The sequence below is a fragment of the Pelmatolapia mariae genome, linkage group LG20 (assembly GCF_036321145.2).
Source record: "Pelmatolapia mariae isolate MD_Pm_ZW linkage group LG20, Pm_UMD_F_2, whole genome shotgun sequence".
In the NCBI taxonomy this organism is placed as follows: Eukaryota; Metazoa; Chordata; class Actinopteri; order Cichliformes; family Cichlidae; genus Pelmatolapia; species Pelmatolapia mariae.
In genome coordinates this window covers 23,681,521-23,699,054 of record NC_086244.1, presented here as the reverse complement: position 1 = coordinate 23,699,054, position 17,534 = coordinate 23,681,521, and the positions used below count along the sequence as shown (strand labels likewise).

At 40.3% G+C, this 17,534-nt stretch overlaps 1 protein-coding gene across 1 annotated transcript; it reads left to right on the top strand.

Moving 5' to 3' along the window:
- Nucleotides 1-257: 257 nt before the first annotated feature.
- top1b (DNA topoisomerase Ib) lies at nt 258-16,364 on the top strand. Its single transcript, XM_063463708.1, has 21 exons — nt 258-406; nt 721-745; nt 2,784-2,880; nt 3,429-3,561; nt 3,858-3,913; nt 4,799-4,903; nt 4,987-5,077; nt 5,182-5,267; nt 5,388-5,503; nt 5,591-5,712; nt 5,798-5,920; nt 6,001-6,188; nt 7,100-7,244; nt 7,335-7,478; nt 8,737-8,922; nt 9,438-9,506; nt 9,628-9,742; nt 11,507-11,634; nt 11,796-11,890; nt 12,134-12,283; nt 15,142-16,364. Exons 1-21 carry the CDS (start codon nt 374-376, stop codon nt 15,242-15,244), a joined length of 2,310 nt encoding a protein of 769 aa, XP_063319778.1. The 5' UTR covers nt 258-373; the 3' UTR covers nt 15,245-16,364.
- Nucleotides 16,365-17,534: the final 1,170 nt, after the last annotated feature.

Genomic DNA, 17,534 nt, shown 5'->3' with positions numbered 1-17,534 from the left:
GTAAAACAACAAAAAATGTTCACACTGAGCTAACATAACTTTTTTCCGTAAGTTTACACACATATTTATCAAATTGAAGCCCAACAGGAAAAGCTGTAAAATCTTTGCGCTCCTACACATTTTCCAGTTTTCCGATCTTTTATGTCCAGTGTCCTCACCAACCCGGTAAAAATGGTGTTATGATAGCGGTTCAGGTAAGGACCACGCACAGCCTTCTTCCAGGTTGGGTTGCGCATGCGCAGTCGGTAAACATCGGGACTCCATTCCAGGCTGTCAGTGAGGGTTCCCCGAGCCTCGCATCCTGTGCGGCTGCATCCTTTAACAGCTGTCTACTCTTAACTTTACCTGCGTAACAAACAAAAACAACTTGACCATGAGCGGAGACCACGGACGCGGAGATTCCCAGGTAGCTTTTGGCCGATAATTAGTGTCTTCTGTACAGTTTTGGGATCAATTCTCTCAGCAATAACAGACATAACACAAGTATTAACCGTCAGGATATGAAATGAGCGCAAATTAACGTTAGCTGTCACCGCAAGTTAGGCTGCTCTGTTTATTTTAGGAGAAAACTTTTACATTTTTGTGCTCTCTCGGCTCTTTGTTGTGCAGAAATACGCACATTCCTAGGCTCAGCGTATATTCCTATTGAAACTTGAATAAGCGAGCTTACCGGCGTTTTTAAAATTGAAATATTAAAAACATTTTTTTCACAATTTTCAGGTCAATTCCGGATCTAAAGGAAGCGGTAGGACCTCTAATGAGGATTTTCTTGTTCATTCTGACTCTTGATTTCCAGCTGGAACCTGTCTACTGTTAGTTTTTTTAAAGGACAGAAATGGCGTCCCAGAGACTAAGTCCCTTCTCCTCCACTCTCTTGCGGCTATTTTTCAAAAAGAGGGTCTGAAATGCACACTTGCCAGTCTCGTTTTTTTAATCTGACGGGATATTCCGAAAGGACCTGGCGTCGTGTAAATTTTGCATGCTTTAGACTGGCGATACGTGCGTGGAATTGCAACGAATTTTGGAGCCGAAAGTGGCCGAATTGGGGCTGAGGACTTAGTCTCTGCGCCATTTTCTTTTTCTGTATGAAGCAGGCAGGGCGCCGAGCACAGAGCCAACTGTCTGCCGTGATATGGAGGCGAGAGCTGGGAGCTTATCGCCTCTCCCTGCCCCTATCTCACCACCACCTGTGCTCTGCCTCCATCCTTCCTTAAGAGATATTTATCTGCACTGTTAACGAGGAATACTCACACCAAACTTCAAGCCCTCTCACACACACTGAAAAAAGTTGCACGGCATTATTAAAAACATCCACATTTTTTTTTTTTTTTTTTGGCACAAATTATACTTAAATTACACTTAAGTTGGGAGCACCCTTTTTTGTTTAAATGCTTTATTTGATGCAAAGCAAAGCTGTCTGAGGGAAATTAGTTTCTTATTAAAATGTGGTATCTATTACAAAAGCTGATTATGCGGTTATTAAACTGCCATGACAACAGAGAGTCACAAGGTGATGATCAGGCTGTTTCAGGTCTACCTTAGGGGGGATTTTACTCAGCAGGAAGCATTTTAATATTAGGAGAACATGCAGAATCATTACGGGCTAGTCGTTTGGCTGGCAGCAGGAGTGTATGAAAACAAAATTGATCTATGTGGAAAATACCCGTGGAGGAATGATGTTTTGCTGGGTGGGTATGGAACATACTTAGCCCCCCCCCCCAGTCCTCACCAGCCAAGTTCTTCTTTTGGAGATTTGTGTCTCTTATTGTCTAATAGCAATTATCTCTGCATGCATTAAGAGATTTTTGTTTTGTGTGTTTGCATGTTTGTTGACAAAGTGTCTCTCTGAGATTTGGAACCAGAAGTAGGGGAACGGATGTTTGTTGCACAGTTCGTCCTTAAGATGTCACTTCTCACTAGATTTGTTGCAGCTTTACCAAGGCATGTACATTCAGCTGCCGCTTTATTAGGTACACTTTGCTAATAGCAGGCTGTGGCCTGCCTTCAGAGCTACCGTAATTTCTAGTGGTATAGATTCAACGACGTGCTGGTAACATTCCTCAGAGAGTTTGGCCCATGTTGACATGATGGCATCATAGTTGCTGGAGATTTGTAAGTTGCATATCCATCCAGCCATGCATCCCATAGTGTGCTCTTTTGACTTATGATCTGGTGATTGTGGTGAGCCTGTGCAAATTTTAGCCTGTTTCCTGTTCTTAGCTGACAGGAGTGGCACCCAGTGTGGTCTTCTGCTGCTGAGAGATGCTCTTCTGCACATTTTGGTTGTAACAATTGGTTATTTGACTTACTGTTCCTTTCCTATATGCACTTTGGCCATTCTACTCTGATCTGTGGCATCAACAAGACAATTTCTCCCAGATAACTGCCGCTCTCTGGAAATCTTTTTGGACCATTCTCTGTAAACCTAGAGATGGTTGTATGGGAAGATCCCAGTAAATCAGCAGTTTCTGAAATGCCTGGGACATCTGGCACCATCAACCACACCACATCAAAAATCACTTCACCTTTCCTCACCTTTTTGATGCTGCCTGAATACATAATAAATGCTTTCATGTGAATGGCTGATTGGATATTTGCATTAACAAGCAATTGAATTGGTGTACCTAATAAAGTGTTGGTAAGTGAATGTTGCCTTGGAGGTGACACATCCTGACAAATCATGCAAATTGCAAACAGCTAATTGTGAAAGAATCATTTAAAAAGTTTTTGTTCTGATATCTTTAAATGCTTCTCAACAAGTTGATTTCTCCCTTGTACTGTAGACACACACAAACATAAAGACAAGCACAAAGACAAGGAACACAGACACAAAGATCACAAAAAAGACAAGGAGCGAGAGAAATTCAAGCACAGCAACAGGTAAGATGTCTGTTTCTTTGTCTCAGTTGTTTGGTGATCTGCTAAACATCATTCACACCTGCCTTTATGTTTGGCTGTTCCCTTACTCTCTTGAAATAGTCGGTTTTCAGAGTTAAGTCTTAAGTAATGGTATGTATTCACTTTTGCGGTGTTATGGGAACATTTTAAATGAGGAGGATACTGACAAAATCCAAATTTCATTTTGTCAGTATCAAACACAGTAATATGAAAGACTCAATAAGGGACTGCTGATTTAACGGAAATAAATACAGCAACCTCAAATTAAGTTTCTTCATGAAATCTTTCAATCTTGGAACCATTGTGGATTTGTTATGGTTTCTTTTTGTGTGTCATAAGTAGCTGTCATTACTTTGTCCGTTATTGTTGACAGCCTGCGTCTCTGCCTTTGTGTGATTAAAAACGATAAGCGTACGTTGCCGGTGGTTGTTTTTTGTTTTTTTTGTGATGGCATCTTCTGTGTCTGCACATCCGGACCTCGTCTGACCTCTTACGCTTGATCTCTGCCTTTTGTGTCTTCTGTGTTCTAGTGAGCATAAGGAGCACTCTGAGAAGAAACACAGAGACAAAGACAAAGAGAGACTGAAGCACAGCGACAGCAGCTCAGACAAACACAGAGAAAAACACAAAGACAGGGACAAAGACAAGAGGAGAGAAGAGAAGGTTTGTTTATGGGTCGCTGGTATGCCTTTAAATGAAAAGCTTTATATGTGTTTGGAGTAAAGATTGTGAGTCATTATTTTTTGTGACAAATTGTTTTTGGTCCTGTTTTTTTTAATGTTTCTAAAATCCTCCAGAGAGATTGGCCTCATTAGAAACAAACACTAACAAGCAACCAGAGCCCCTCTGGTTTTCAGTTAACTCTGACTATATGCTAAAGTTTAAAATTTGTTTTTAAAGTTGGCAAAGGTGTGGCATACGTTTTAATATGGTTTTCTATATTTTCCCGTTTCTCTCAGATTCAATCATCTCATTTAGAGAAGCCTAAAAGGGAGAAGGAAAATGGATATGTGAGGTAAACATGATCGCTTTGTTGCAACTACAGACTCTGCAGGAGTCCTGAAGCACATTTCATTTCTTTATATTTTACTTCTAGTGGTAAAATGCTCTTGAACAATAGTTCTCCATGATTTCAGAAGGTTTTTCAAAGTTTTACTTTGAACATTGGCTGATTTTCTGTGTTTTTTGTTTTGGTTTTTTTACTTATTTTCAGTCCAGTCCTTGTACCTGACCATTTTCAGAGGAATGTTTTTTTTGTTTGTTTTTTAAGACACTTAACACTGATCTATTCATCATTCAAGCATAAAAATGGCACTTGCCAAAATTGATAAAATGATGAACACAGTAACGTGACAGATTTTGATTGAACCTGGAATATCATTTGAAAAGTGTCTGGCAAATCCTTTATTTTTCAGCTTGCTATTTATCCCAAAACACACTACTAATATAGTTAAAAGCAAAAAAATAGAAAATTCAGAAAGAAACACGGTCAGTCATGCATTAGCCAACATCCAACGAAGAGCTTTGAATGTCCTTCTAGAAGCCTGGAGAACTATTCCTGAAGATTTAAAGAAATTACAAGACTTGCCTAAGAGACTTTATAAATGTGGTCATACCAAATATTGACTTTCATTTTAGAATTGCACAAACTCTGTTTTTGACTTATAGTCTGCAGTGTCATTTATGCCTGCACGTTTCAGTCCATCACTGCACCCATTTCCCGTTTTTCTAGCAAAATAACAAGAAATGACGGATGGCTAAAGACCTTTGCAGTTATCATGCAGTAAAAGTACTCATGAATCAGCCGTTATTTGCTTTTAAAATAATTATACTAAAGAGCAGTTATTGCTTTGTTGTCATTTACTAAAATGCTGTTCAATGTCTTTGACGTGCCAATTAGAGACAGGAGCCCTGCTGGCATTAAGAGTGAACCTGAGGAAGACAATGGCTTCTACCCCTCACCCCAACACAACAAGAGCTCCAGACAAGAGTATGATGATGAAGAGTACGTGTCATTCAAATGAATCCAAAACTCTTGTAGTTGCAATTCAGCTTTGGTTGTTCATGTAGTGGTGTAATTTTCTACAGATATGAATACAAGCCCAAAAAAGTCAAGTTGGAACACGACAAAAAGGCCAAAAAGAGGAAACATGAGTACGAAGAAGACGAGGAAGATGAGGTTTATTACATGTTAATACACTGTAATGACAAAAATATTTTCCGGGTTGGGGCATCTGCTGTGTATCTCCTTGTAGATCTATTTAGTTGAATCCATTTTTTTAGGGTATAAAGCACAAAAAGAAGATAAAAGACAAAAAAGGAACAGACGGGAAGAAAGTGAAAAAAGAAGAAGAAGAGAAGTGGAAATGGTGAGTTAATTATAGACACAAATAGATCTTTTCCTCAGGAAATTACAAACCACTTATTTAGATAAAGTGCAGTTTTTTTTCTCTCATTGGTTGGGTTGTGTTGTTGTTTGTCATGATTAGGTGGGAGGAGGAAAGATATACCGACGGCTCCAAATGGCGCTTCCTGGAACATAAAGGTCCAGTGTTTGCACCTCCATACGAACCCTTGCCAGACAAAGTTAAATTTTACTATGGTGGTGAGTCAGTTTGTATTAAAGAAAACTTATTTTTGTGTACTTATTATTATTTTTTCATTAAAATAATGTAATTTCCTGTATTTGTAGGTAAGCCTATGAAGCTGAGTGCTCCTGCTGAAGAGGTTGCAACATTTTTTGCCAAAATGTTGGATCATGAGTATACCACGAAGGACATCTTTAGGAAGAACTTCTTTAAAGACTGGAGGAAGGTGAGGAAAATGGACATGGCTCTGCAGATAGTGTGAAGTTCCAAGTATTTAAATGGGGCTTCACATGTCTTCTGTTTTATTTTAGGAAATGACATCAGAAGAGAAGTCTGTGATTACTGACCTGAATAAATGTGACTTCAGTGAGATGAGCGAGTACTTCAAGGCCCAGTCAGAAGCTCGGAAACAGATGTCTAAAGAGGAGAAACAGGTATTCCTGCTGCAGTTAGGTGCACTCTTCCAACCTCGAGAACTCCGGGATTTCTCAATATATGTTCATACATCTTGTAGAAAATCAAAGAGGAAAATGAGCGGCTCCTTCAGGAGTATGGTTTCTGCATCATGGACAACCACAAGGAGAGGATCGGAAATTTCCGCATCGAGCCGCCAGGCCTTTTCCGAGGACGGGGGGACCATCCAAAGATGGGCATGCTGAAGCGGCGCATCAGACCCGAAGACATCATTATTAACTGTAGCAAGTAGGAAATCTCTTTGCCACCGTTATCACCACCTCAGCTGCCCTGATCTTTAACTGTTCCTGTTTCAGAGGCGAAGCATAGCAGAAACATAAAATCTGGAGACAAGTTGATGTTGTTATTGTGTTTAGTTATGAGATTTACCACAAGGTGGCCCTGTAAAACCATTTTAGGTGAGGACATGTGAAAGATGATGAGACTGTTGTTGTTAAAGGGATAAGATAAGAAGATGTGTGCATGTGAAAGGATATAATAAGCAGCAAGTGATGAGGCTTTGAGTATTGATGAAGTGTTTGGTCTGGAGGTCACAGGCATTTACCCCACACCGATCACCTTGTTTTCCACCTCTCTGCCTTGTTTTCTGTTCATCTGTGCTTCTGTCTTTTGATTTTGTGATTACCGTATTTATTTACAGACTGTGGAAATGATGTTGTTTTTGCTTTGGAGGCGGGATGTGTGTGAGAGTTTATGGGAAAGCTAAATTGTAGCGGTCAGTTGCCATCAAAGAAAAACACTGGGTAAAAGATTGTACGTGCTGCCTGTCGCATATACAGTATGGCAGATGTATCACTGACACACACATGTGCTTCTGGCACCATGTCAAAGGTGGTCTTCCTGTCAGTGTAAACTGTATCTGTGCAAACAATAACACAAGCCAGGGAGGACATGTTCACCCCCGCATACTGGAAGGTGGGATTTTTTTTTTTACTCTAACGGTTCTCTTTGCACTATTGTCTCATAGCTGCGGTGTTTACACTGCAGAAAAAAGATCAGTTATTTAATTTTTGGTACCTCTGAGGAACGCTTTTAAATCAGTACAAAGCTCCACTGTGAGAAAAGCTCCAAACATAGATCAGTGGAAATGTGCCAGCATGTTTTGCACCTGTTTGGTAACTCTGGCTCTTTTTCTGTAGGGACTCCAAACACCCCAAACCTCCCCCAGGGACAAAATGGAAGGAGGTTCGACATGACAACAAAGTAACCTGGTTAGCATCTTGGACAGAGAACATCCAGGGCTCCATCAAGTACATCATGTTAAACCCGAGCTCCAGGATCAAGGTACCCGCGCTCTCGCCGCCTTATCCCCCAGTGACCTTTTTTTTCTACCATTTTCCCATTGATGGGACGTACGTGTGTGTGTGTGTGCAGGGTGAGAAGGACTGGCAGAAATATGAAACTGCCCGGCGTTTAAAGAAGTGTGTGGATCGCATCCGTGCTCAGTACAGAGAGGACTGGAAGTCAAAAGAGATGAGGATCAGACAGAGAGCTGTGGCGCTGTACTTCATAGACAAGGTAAGTAAGAATACAGTAAAACTATGGTGACTGCACCAAGTGATAAAATAGATAAAGTAGATTATAGACAAGAATGTACAGTACAGTAGCTTTGATTTAAGTAGTAGAAGTAGAACTAGTGGAAGTAGTAGGTTGAAAAGGGAAATCGGTGTAAAGTGACGTGAACTATTGTAGATAATTCAGCTGAATTTTCACACCTCGTGCATTCCCTATGCCTCCAAGAACTACGTTCTCATTTCGGTCCATCATCCCCTTAATGTGTTGTCTTCCACAGCTGTCAGTCACTCACCAGTTCCTATTCAGAGCTGAACATATTCCAGGCCACCATAAGGCCATTGCTGACTCCTCGTCTCATCTCTCACTCCAGACATCCAGTGCCGTGGGCCCACGCGCAGAGGCAGTCCTGATGTCCGTGCTTGAGATATAAACCCCACCAAATTAGAATGAATTTCCTTCCAACTTCAATCTACTTTTCCCTTTTTCAACATTGCTGCTTTGGCTAGTTCCCTATCATACGTCATATCATCTCCATCTATAAAAATCCCAGCAATTAAATCTTATCTTAGAAGGCTTCCCCTCTTCTTCCTCCCCCCTTTGGAGCTAGGGTCAGTATCACTACTGGTACCATGAGGCAACACCTGCACCCTACAGAGGTTTCACAGGTAGTCCAGCTCCTCCAGGATGGCACATCAATACGTGTCATTACCAGAAGGTTTGCTGACCGTAGAAGGTCCTTAACCCATCAGTAGGCCCAGTATCTGCTCCTTTGTGCAAGGGGCAGGGTGAACTGGGCTCTGTGCTCCCTGCATGAAACCGTGGAGCCTGATTGGCATTTGCCATAGAAGACCAGCATCTTTGTGGTTTTTGGGATGTCTTTAAATTCAGCCCTCTGTAGGCTGAAAATGTTAATTTCCATCAAACAATGTGGTATCCTTTCATTTCTAACACATTACCCAGTCTGTGTCAGCAAATGAAATTTACTGTTAATTTACACAAATCATAGGTCCTTCTTTAGTTCCACTGGTAAACTAAGTCTAAGATTAAACCCCAAACAAATCTGCTCCATTCATTTTCTTAACAAGTCATGCTGTTCAGAGTCCCATGGGTGACATGGAGTTTATCCCAACTGTCATTGGGCCGGGGGCGGGTTACATGCTGAACAGCTCAGCAGTTCATCACAGGGCCTACATAAATCTTGACCAAATGTTCTGCTCTGAAGTTTTGCATATGTTTGTGATGTTTGGTGTTTTTCCCATAGCTGGCTCTGAGGGCAGGTAACGAAAAGGAGGAAGGCGAGACGGCGGACACTGTTGGCTGCTGCTCGCTGCGAGTGGAACACATCAAACTGTACCCCAAGCTGGATGACCAGGAGTACGTTGTGGAGTTTGACTTTTTAGGAAAAGACTCCATCCGCTACTACAACAAAATACCCGTGGAGAAGAGGGTAAGGAAGGAAATGAGAAGGGGAGGAGTTAATGAGGGAAGAAATAGGTGCTGTGGCAGATATTGGTTGTGTAATGACAGATGTGGAATTTAGTGTTGATGAGATAAAAATGTTCTAATCTATGGAGGATGTTTGTGCAGGCAGGTGATCAGAAAGAAATAGCTTTCCGTCAGCTGTACCTCCCAGGGTGGTCTGTTTCCTGCCATTAACAGAGTGTACAAACTACACAGACACACACACACACAGAGTGTTTCATTTTTAATTGCAAATTCTTCAGCACGTCTGGGTCCTGTCTATTTGGCTGCACTTCCTCTGAAGTACCAGTTAAAAAGCACTCACACAAAGCACACTAACCTGCAGTCCATAAACCACCTGCACTTGTCATCATGGGCACAAATAAGCCCACACCCTCTGCTGGCAACAATGTTTCAGTGCATCCATGGCCACAGTTTTAAGAGTTAAATGTAAGTGACTGATTTCAGGCTGAGTAAATCTTCGTTCTTGTTTCCTGTCAGGTCTTTAAAAACCTCCAGTTGTTCCTGGAAAACAAACAGCCTGAAGACGACCTCTTTGACAGACTGAATGTGAGAAACACACAAGAATACCTGCCTTCACGTTAACTGTTTACTTTAACTACTTTGTATAATTCTGATTCACCTGCCCTCCTTAACTGTTGTTCTCTCTTCTTTTCTGTGTTTCCTGCAGACATCTATTCTAAATAAGCACCTACAGGAGCTGATGGATGGACTTACAGCCAAAGTTTTCCGTACCTATAACGCCTCCATCACCCTGCAACAGCAGCTCAAGGAGCTGACCTGTTGTGAGTGAAAATGGTTTCATGTAATCTTATAGCAACTCATTGTCATCATTAAATAAGTTAGTGCTAGTCTCTTTCATCTCTATCATTTGTAGTGATGGAACAATTTATTAGGTACTCTTTGCTACTCTCAGGTTTGGCCTTCACAACTGCCTTAATTCTTCATGATATAGATTCAACAAGGTGCTGGAAACATTCCTCAGAGATTTTGGTCCATATTCATATGACAGCATCAGTTGTTGCAGATTTGTCAGCCACACATCCATAACTCAAATCTCCCATTCCACCTCATTCCAAAGTTTCTCTATTGGTTTGAGATCTGGTGACTGTGGAGGTTGTTTGAGTACAGTGAACTTCTTGTTATGTTCAAGAAACCAGACTGAGATGATCTGAGCTTTGTGACATGGTGTTTTATCCTGACAGGAGCGGGGTTAGATGGATTCAGCAACAATACTCAGGCAGGCTGTGACATTTAAACAATGCTCAGCTGGTATTAAGGGGCCCGAAGTCTGCCAAGAAAACATATCCCACAACATTTCACCAGCAGCAGCAGTCTGAACTATTATAAGACAGGATGAATCAGTGTTTTCATGTACATCAAATTCTGAACCTACAGAATGAACTCAAATCTCATCAGATGAGCCAATCTTCTGTTGTGCAGTTTGGGTGAGCCCGTGCAAATTGTAGACTCATGTTCGTGTTCTTTGCTGACTGATGTGGCACCCGGTGTCATCTTCTGCTGCTGTAGCCCGTCTTCTTCAGTGTTAAATGTGTTGTGCTTTTAGAGGTGCTCTTCTGCATACCTTGGCTATAACAATTGGTTCTTTAACTTTTACTGTTTCCTTCCTGTCAGCTCAAAGCATTCAGGTTATTCTTCTCTGATTTCTGACACGAACAAGGCATTTTTTCCCAGAGAACTGCTGCTCACTGGATATTTTTTCTTTTTTATACAGTTCTCTGTACCATTAGAGATGGTTGTATGGGAAAATCCCAGCAAATCAGCAGTTTCTCAGATACTCAGACCAGCCTGGCACCAACCAGCACGCCAGGTTCAAAGACATTTAAATCACTTTTCTTTCTCATTCTGACGCTCGCTTTGAACTTGACCGTGTCTACATTCCTAAATGTACTGAGCTGCTGCCATGGCTAATTAGATATTTGCAAGCAGCTGAACAAGTTTGCATAATAAAGTGACCTGGGAGTGTATGTGAAGCTGTAACTGGTGGCTTCTGTGCTGTGTTGTGACCAGTGACTGAAGAAGAGATTTTGTTTTCTACAGTCACTGTTTGTGACACCTGGACTCTGGAGTTTATATTCATGACAGTGCTGGTATTAAAGTACTGTTTCCACCATGTAAACAAAAGTACTGACTCCTGCTCCTCTCACACAGGTAACTTTAAGCCTGTAGTTTTAAGTTGTATACCAGTCTACTTGTACTGTACAGACAGATGTCATTATACGTGTGTCTGTTCATTAAAACTGGGAGAGCAACAGCACAGAGAAAAGGTGAAAAAGGAAGGAAGAAGGAATGGAATATAATTACTCTTCACATGAGCATTGTACACTTAATGCCTTTTTGGGCCTTTCCATTCAAAAATAACTACTTTATTACATTATGTGATATAATTATAGTAACAGCAGGTTAGCAGCAATTTAGCAAACTGGCTAAACCCTTACTGCGCCTGCAAACAGTCACAGCAAAGTTTGGGTCATTTCAAATTTAAATCATTCTAAACTTTTCCTCTTATGTTGTTTTTGGATCAACAGCTGATGACAGCATCCCAGCAAAGATCCTATCGTACAACCGAGCCAACCGGGCCGTGGCCATTCTTTGCAACCACCAGAGAGCTCCACCCAAAACATTCGAGAAGTCCATGCAAAATCTTCAGAACAAGGTAAACGTCTGTGTTACGACCGTTTCTGGTTTTGTTATTCCTCCATTAGAATTTTTTCTCAGTAAACAGGCATTTTTTGTACCCATTAAAGATAAAGCTATCCACTCTTTTCGTGGTGCAGGTTTTAGACTTCACTCTGTGTGCATTTGTTGTGATTGTAGATCGATGAGAAACAAAATCAACTATCAGCAGCCAGGAAGCAGCTGAAGGCTGCCAAAGCTGATCACAAGGTTTCCCATGATGACAAGAGCAAAAAGTAAGAAAGCATTAGCACCGCTAATGAGTACAAGAGAGTTTGATCAATTACTTAATTACTTAAACATCTTTGCTCCCGAGCAACGAAGTTTAAAAGGTGTCCAGGGCATTTAAAGTCTGTCGTTATAATTCCTCGTCTCTCTCTGTCTCCCCGCCTTCGTACACCCCCGTCTTTGTTTTCCTTTGCATCTTGTGTATCTGTCTTCTTCCTTCTCTCTGCCCTGTGTTTGTTTTTCTTTGTAAGGGCTGTGGAGGTGAAGCGTAAAGCTATACAGAGGATAGAGGAGCAGCTGATGAAACTCCAGGTGCAAGCCACAGACAGAGAGGAGAACAAACAAATTGCTCTGGGAACCTCCAAGCTTAATTACCTGGATCCACGCATCTCTGTGGCATGGTATTTATTGTGCACAGAAGACATTCTGTATCTGCGTTTATTAGCTGTTAATTATTATTTAATCAGAGCGTCTTTTTTTGTTTGTTTGTTTGTTTGTTTGTTGTTTTATACTATGACATTATGAGCAACCCCCCCCCCCCTACTGATAAATAGGCAGGCAGTCTCTGGGTGGGTGGGCATGTGCAGTCCATACCTACCCTTGGTGACAGAAAGGCAGGAAATGCTTTTGCATTGTAGGAAAAGGAGCAGCTCAAGCAAAAAAGCTAACTGCTGCAAAAGGAAAATAAGAGGAAGAAAAGCATGTGAGCGTGAGGAACAATGGGGTTTGTTTCTGAAAGCTAGGGAGCGTCGCAAAACAGCCCTCCTTCCTCCATGTGGGAAGGCAATGAGGTGCTGTCTGTGGGTGAATGGAGGGACTTGGCCATAGAGAGGGGGAACATGGTGGTCCGCCCTCCTTAACCGATGCCCCACAGCTATTTATGGAGAACCTCCTTCTCAAGCACAATGGATACAGGAATCCTCTGTGATTTTCTTGGTTGTAGGGCGTAAGGGATGGGGATCCCAATAAAGGGTGGTGCATGGGAACGTGGTGTAAACTATGGTATTTGTGAGTAATGGTAGGGTGAAGGTACACTGGCTTAACGGCTAGGAAATTAAAATTTTAGCTAGTTAATCATGATTTCTCTCATTTTGTTATATCTTAGTAACAGCTTTAGCTTTTGGATGACTTAACCAGGAAAGTCATTATTGAGTCTTTATCTACAAATTACAAAATTAACTGTTAACAAAATGATAAACGGAGAATCCCAAAGCTACAAGAGCTCACAGGGATTTATACACGGGAAAGCATAGCCGATTCTGTGCTGAAGTCGAGGGAGGCTATACTGTTTATACACAGAGGCCAACACAAGCCGAATGTTACCTACTAAACACAGACAAGAAACTCACATGACTCATGAGACTGAAGAACACTGGGGAGTCAGGACAGAAACCAAAATATAATAATAACACAAATCAGAAATGAATCACTTGAATGGTAAATCTGAAGCAAGGAGTCAAAAGTTGAACACAAAGATCAAAAACTTTAAACATTAAAAGCAGCAGCAGCAGCAATTAAACAGAAACTGACTTTCACTAATGTTAACTGAGAGTCCAAATAACATGCAAGACCCTTGAGACCATAACATAAACAGTACCGCACTGCAGAAGAAGTATAAATACTTAATATACATTGTAATATTTATTAAGTAATCTTTGTCAAAGCTGTCCAATCAAAAGTGTTTCATTCTGTCTTTATTCTTCTTCTACTCCATTCTTGCCACATTTTATGCTTTTAACTTTGCCCTCAACAGTCACATAAAGCTGTGTGAAGTGTGATTGTTAGTTTGTTAGAGTATTGGATCCACATGTTAAGGTTTGACCTTCAATTATAAACCGTAATTGTTTTTTATGTAAAAACTACAAAATCAGAAGCTGTGTGTTTGTTTGTATGTATTAGAAATAATATGAGAGCATAACGATTGACTGTCGACCTGTCCACTGTGTACCTTTCACCCCAACACAGCCAGGATAGACTCCAGCCTCCCTGCGACCCTGAATTGAATAAACAGATTTTTAAAAAGGATGGATAAATATGTTTTATGTCCTGCCACAGGCAGCAGGCTTGTAAAATTTTGTGTGTCATTTAAGTACCTTTGTTCCAGACGTCTCAAATCACAATGATGTGAAAAAGAAAGCTTTCAAAAACTCGACCCCAACAACCGCCTTTAGCAGCAATAACTTAAAGTAATTGTTCTCTGTAAGACTTAATCAGTCGTTCACATTGTTGTGAAGAAACTTTGTCACGCATTTCTTTACAGCTTTAGTTTTGCTTTAGTTCATTGAGGTTTGTGGGCATCTGCACAGCTCTCTTAAGGTCCTACCACATTTCATTCGGGTTGAGGTCTGGACTTTGACTGGCCTGTTGCAACACCTCGACTCTTATTTTTTGTAGATTTGCTGCTGTGCTTGGAATACCCATACTTGTGCTGAGCTTTAGCTGTTGGACAGATGGCCTGACATCTCCCTCAAGAATACTTGAGTTCGCAGGTCAAAACAAGCCCAAATCATCACCCCTCCACCACCGTGCTTGACAGTTGGTATAAGGTGTTTCTACTGATAAGTTTGTGGTAGAAAAAGAGGCCTACACGAGGGCCGTGTAACCGGAGTGAATCATTTTTTTTACCATCACCAGTAGTTCAGTGTTCTGTGAATGTGTGCATAAAACCTTTCTTTGAAAACAGAAACTAATTTTCTGTTTGCAGCTGATTTGCTCTCTAATATTCTTCTTAGACTTTCCTGTTCAGTGAGTCACATGGACACTTTCATGCCACATTGTTTAGATTGCCTGCAAACCAAGTACAAACGGCCCAGTCAGAGTCTGTGATGTCCTACTGATATCCAACAAACTGCTGCAAATTTACCAGTACTGTAACAAAAAATAAAATCCAGTATTAGTATTGACGTGACAGCAGACTTTCACTGCATGCTTTTTGTGGCCAAATCAATGTGAAATCAAGTTATCACAATATGTATAGAATATATGAAAAATTAAGTCAAATCTCTGAATCTTTAAATTGTTCATATTGTGTTTTATTGTTTTTGTCAAATGAAACACTCAAAAAGCAAGAGAGAGACCGAGGGGATCTGAAACCGTAATTATACAGAAGCGTAAGAAAACTGCATTTAACGGAAGCTCGCAAGACCTAAAAGCAGCCCTCAGCTGAAACAAAACCACTCTTTTATCAACCTATTGGTCGAACTGCCACTGTTGCATTTCACCCAGTCTTTCTTTTTTTATTCTGTCTGTCCAATCCCAGGTGCAAGAAGTTCGGCATTCCCATTGAGAAAATCTACAACAAAACCCAGAGAGAGAAGTTTGCCTGGGCGATCGACATGGCCGATAAAGACTATGAGTTTTAAACCTATTTAATGTTTTACCTTTTATACCCATGCCTTTGATATGAAAATGGTTTCCAGGAGATGTCAAAATGTTTCCACTGTGTTGCTGCTGCAGGGCAGTGAAGGAGGAAGGTAAGCCTCTGCTCAAGATCCGATCGCAGGTGAATAATTGTGCTGTACATAAGGATTAGCTATGTATAGGAAAATAACTCCTTAACCATTTGACCAAGCTGCCGAAGGGCATCTCTCTCTTACAAAACTACAGTAGTGCGTATGTAGCTGCAGCTATCTGCCTGTGACCCAGCAGCGACGGACGCATTAGTATTATCTTTTGTGAGATAAAATGTACTGAAATTTGTAAGCCATCAGATTTATTGAGAAATAAATCTATATTGTCATAGAATAATGAATTCAAAAAAATGTTTGTATGGGAGACTGTGAGACGCAACACGAGAGAGAGGTGATGTGATGACTTTTCATTTGTGTAATTTTAGTGTGAAAGATGAAATGAAATGACAGACTGGTGACAGTGTGAAGATCAGAAAACCCCCAGCACTATGCTCGCACAACTATTAGCGCACAGAATGTCGTCCTTTTTTCCATCACCTCTCTGAGTTTGCTATTTCTTTCAGGGATGTACATATACTTTTTGTCTGTTTTTTTGTTTTGTTTTGTTTTTTTAGTGACTGATTCAGTATTTTTTAAAATGTGTGCTGTAAGCATTATAACAGAAGGCTTTTCATTGCTCAAATGCAACTTTTGCGTGTTCGTTTCCTCAGTTTTACGATGAACTCTGTGTAATATGGATCTTGGTTACTTGAAGCAGCTGAAAGGCAGTGTATGTACTGTGTGCCAGAGCTAAAAAAATAAATAAATAAATACAGGATAGCTCCTCCTGACAAAAGGGGTGTGGATTTTTGCCAAATAAGATCTCAAAAGTCTGTCATTGTAACGTGCTGTTTTTGTATTGCTCTGATAAAGCAGAACGTGTCTTTGAATTCATTTGCAAATGTGAATGGATATTCTAACTTTTGTCATTAATATTTCTTGCTATATGATCTTGTACCACACAATCGCAATCCTGATTAGTTGAATGCTTGTTTTGAGCTTTGTAGGTTTCAGAATAAAACATCAGACTTGTCTTTTTCGTCTTTTTGTTGCCAGCTTTGATTAGTTTTCAAGTGGGTATTAAAAATAAGCTCATTGTCTGATTGCACATGTCTGTGTAATCATTGTCTGATTCCTGATGTGGAGGGAATCAACAGGAATCAGTCAACGACTTACTTATCATTATTCTCTACTGTTACAATATACTGTCAGGATTTAGATAAATGTTTTAAAATGTACAATTATAATGGAAAAAATAACTTAAAAAAATAAAAGTTTATTTAAGGCTATGTTTAGGAGACACAGTAAGCTCTGTGTTCAGGAAAGGTCTGGGTCTTTAAGAGGCCGATACCATTCCGCTTCAACTGCTCGTTGTGCCGTTATTTGCAGTCAGAACAGCAGGGTCAAACCGGAAGTGCCATGATTGACTACAAATTAAGTGCATGTCTTTGTCACAACGTTTGCCCTCAAAAGAGTTTTGCAGATGTTGGATTTAGAACGCAAATCAGGTAACGGTGCTTTACCTCGCAGCAATTGGCAGCTATATACACATATTTTAGCTGAATATTGTAATACAGGGCTACTGACTGACTTTTAGAGATGGCAAATCAGGTCGAAACAACAACCCTTAGTCCTTGGGTTTATAAAACATGGACATTAAAGGCAGCGGGAGAAATTTAATGTCACAATTCTGTTGAGCAAATACAAAAAATATCGGTGTGTTGATAATACTGTACACTGAAGAATAATTAGGGAAACAGGGTTAGTAAGGTAGAAATGAAAATGAAACCCATAAAGACGTCAGTGGTTTCTTTGAAGGACATAAATCAGTCTGATTAAGTTATCTACCTGAAATTTAAGTGACCTTAAAGTGTAGTTATTGGTTTTATTTAGTCACTTTTTCCCACTAATAAGTGTGACTATTAGAGAAACAAACTGTCTGATGTATCTGCTTCTCTACGTACAAAGAAATCCAAGGTAAACAACAAGAAGAAAGAATGTTTCAAAATGATGCAGTAAGAAAAGTTACAAGCATATAATTAGATGGTATCAGTAATAAATGGCTTGGATGTAAACTTAACATACAAGTGATTAATACCTGTTTAAACCTATAAACTGTATACAAAGATGGACATAACCACTATGACATCAACCGTGGCTTTGGAATTTTGGATTTTTACTAAAAAAATTAATTGCCCTATGA

Excerpts from the sequence above, each read along its gene's own strand:
- top1b (XM_063463708.1), top strand. The coding sequence starts at position 374 with ATGAGCGGAGACCACGGACGCGGAGATTCCCAG. Across the intron at positions 407-720 it reads ACGGACGCGGAGATTCCCAG|GTCAATTCCGGATCTAAAGG; the intron begins GTAGCTTTTGGC and ends CACAATTTTCAG. Across the intron at positions 5,713-5,797 it reads TCTTTAAAGACTGGAGGAAG|GAAATGACATCAGAAGAGAA; the intron begins GTGAGGAAAATG and ends GTTTTATTTTAG.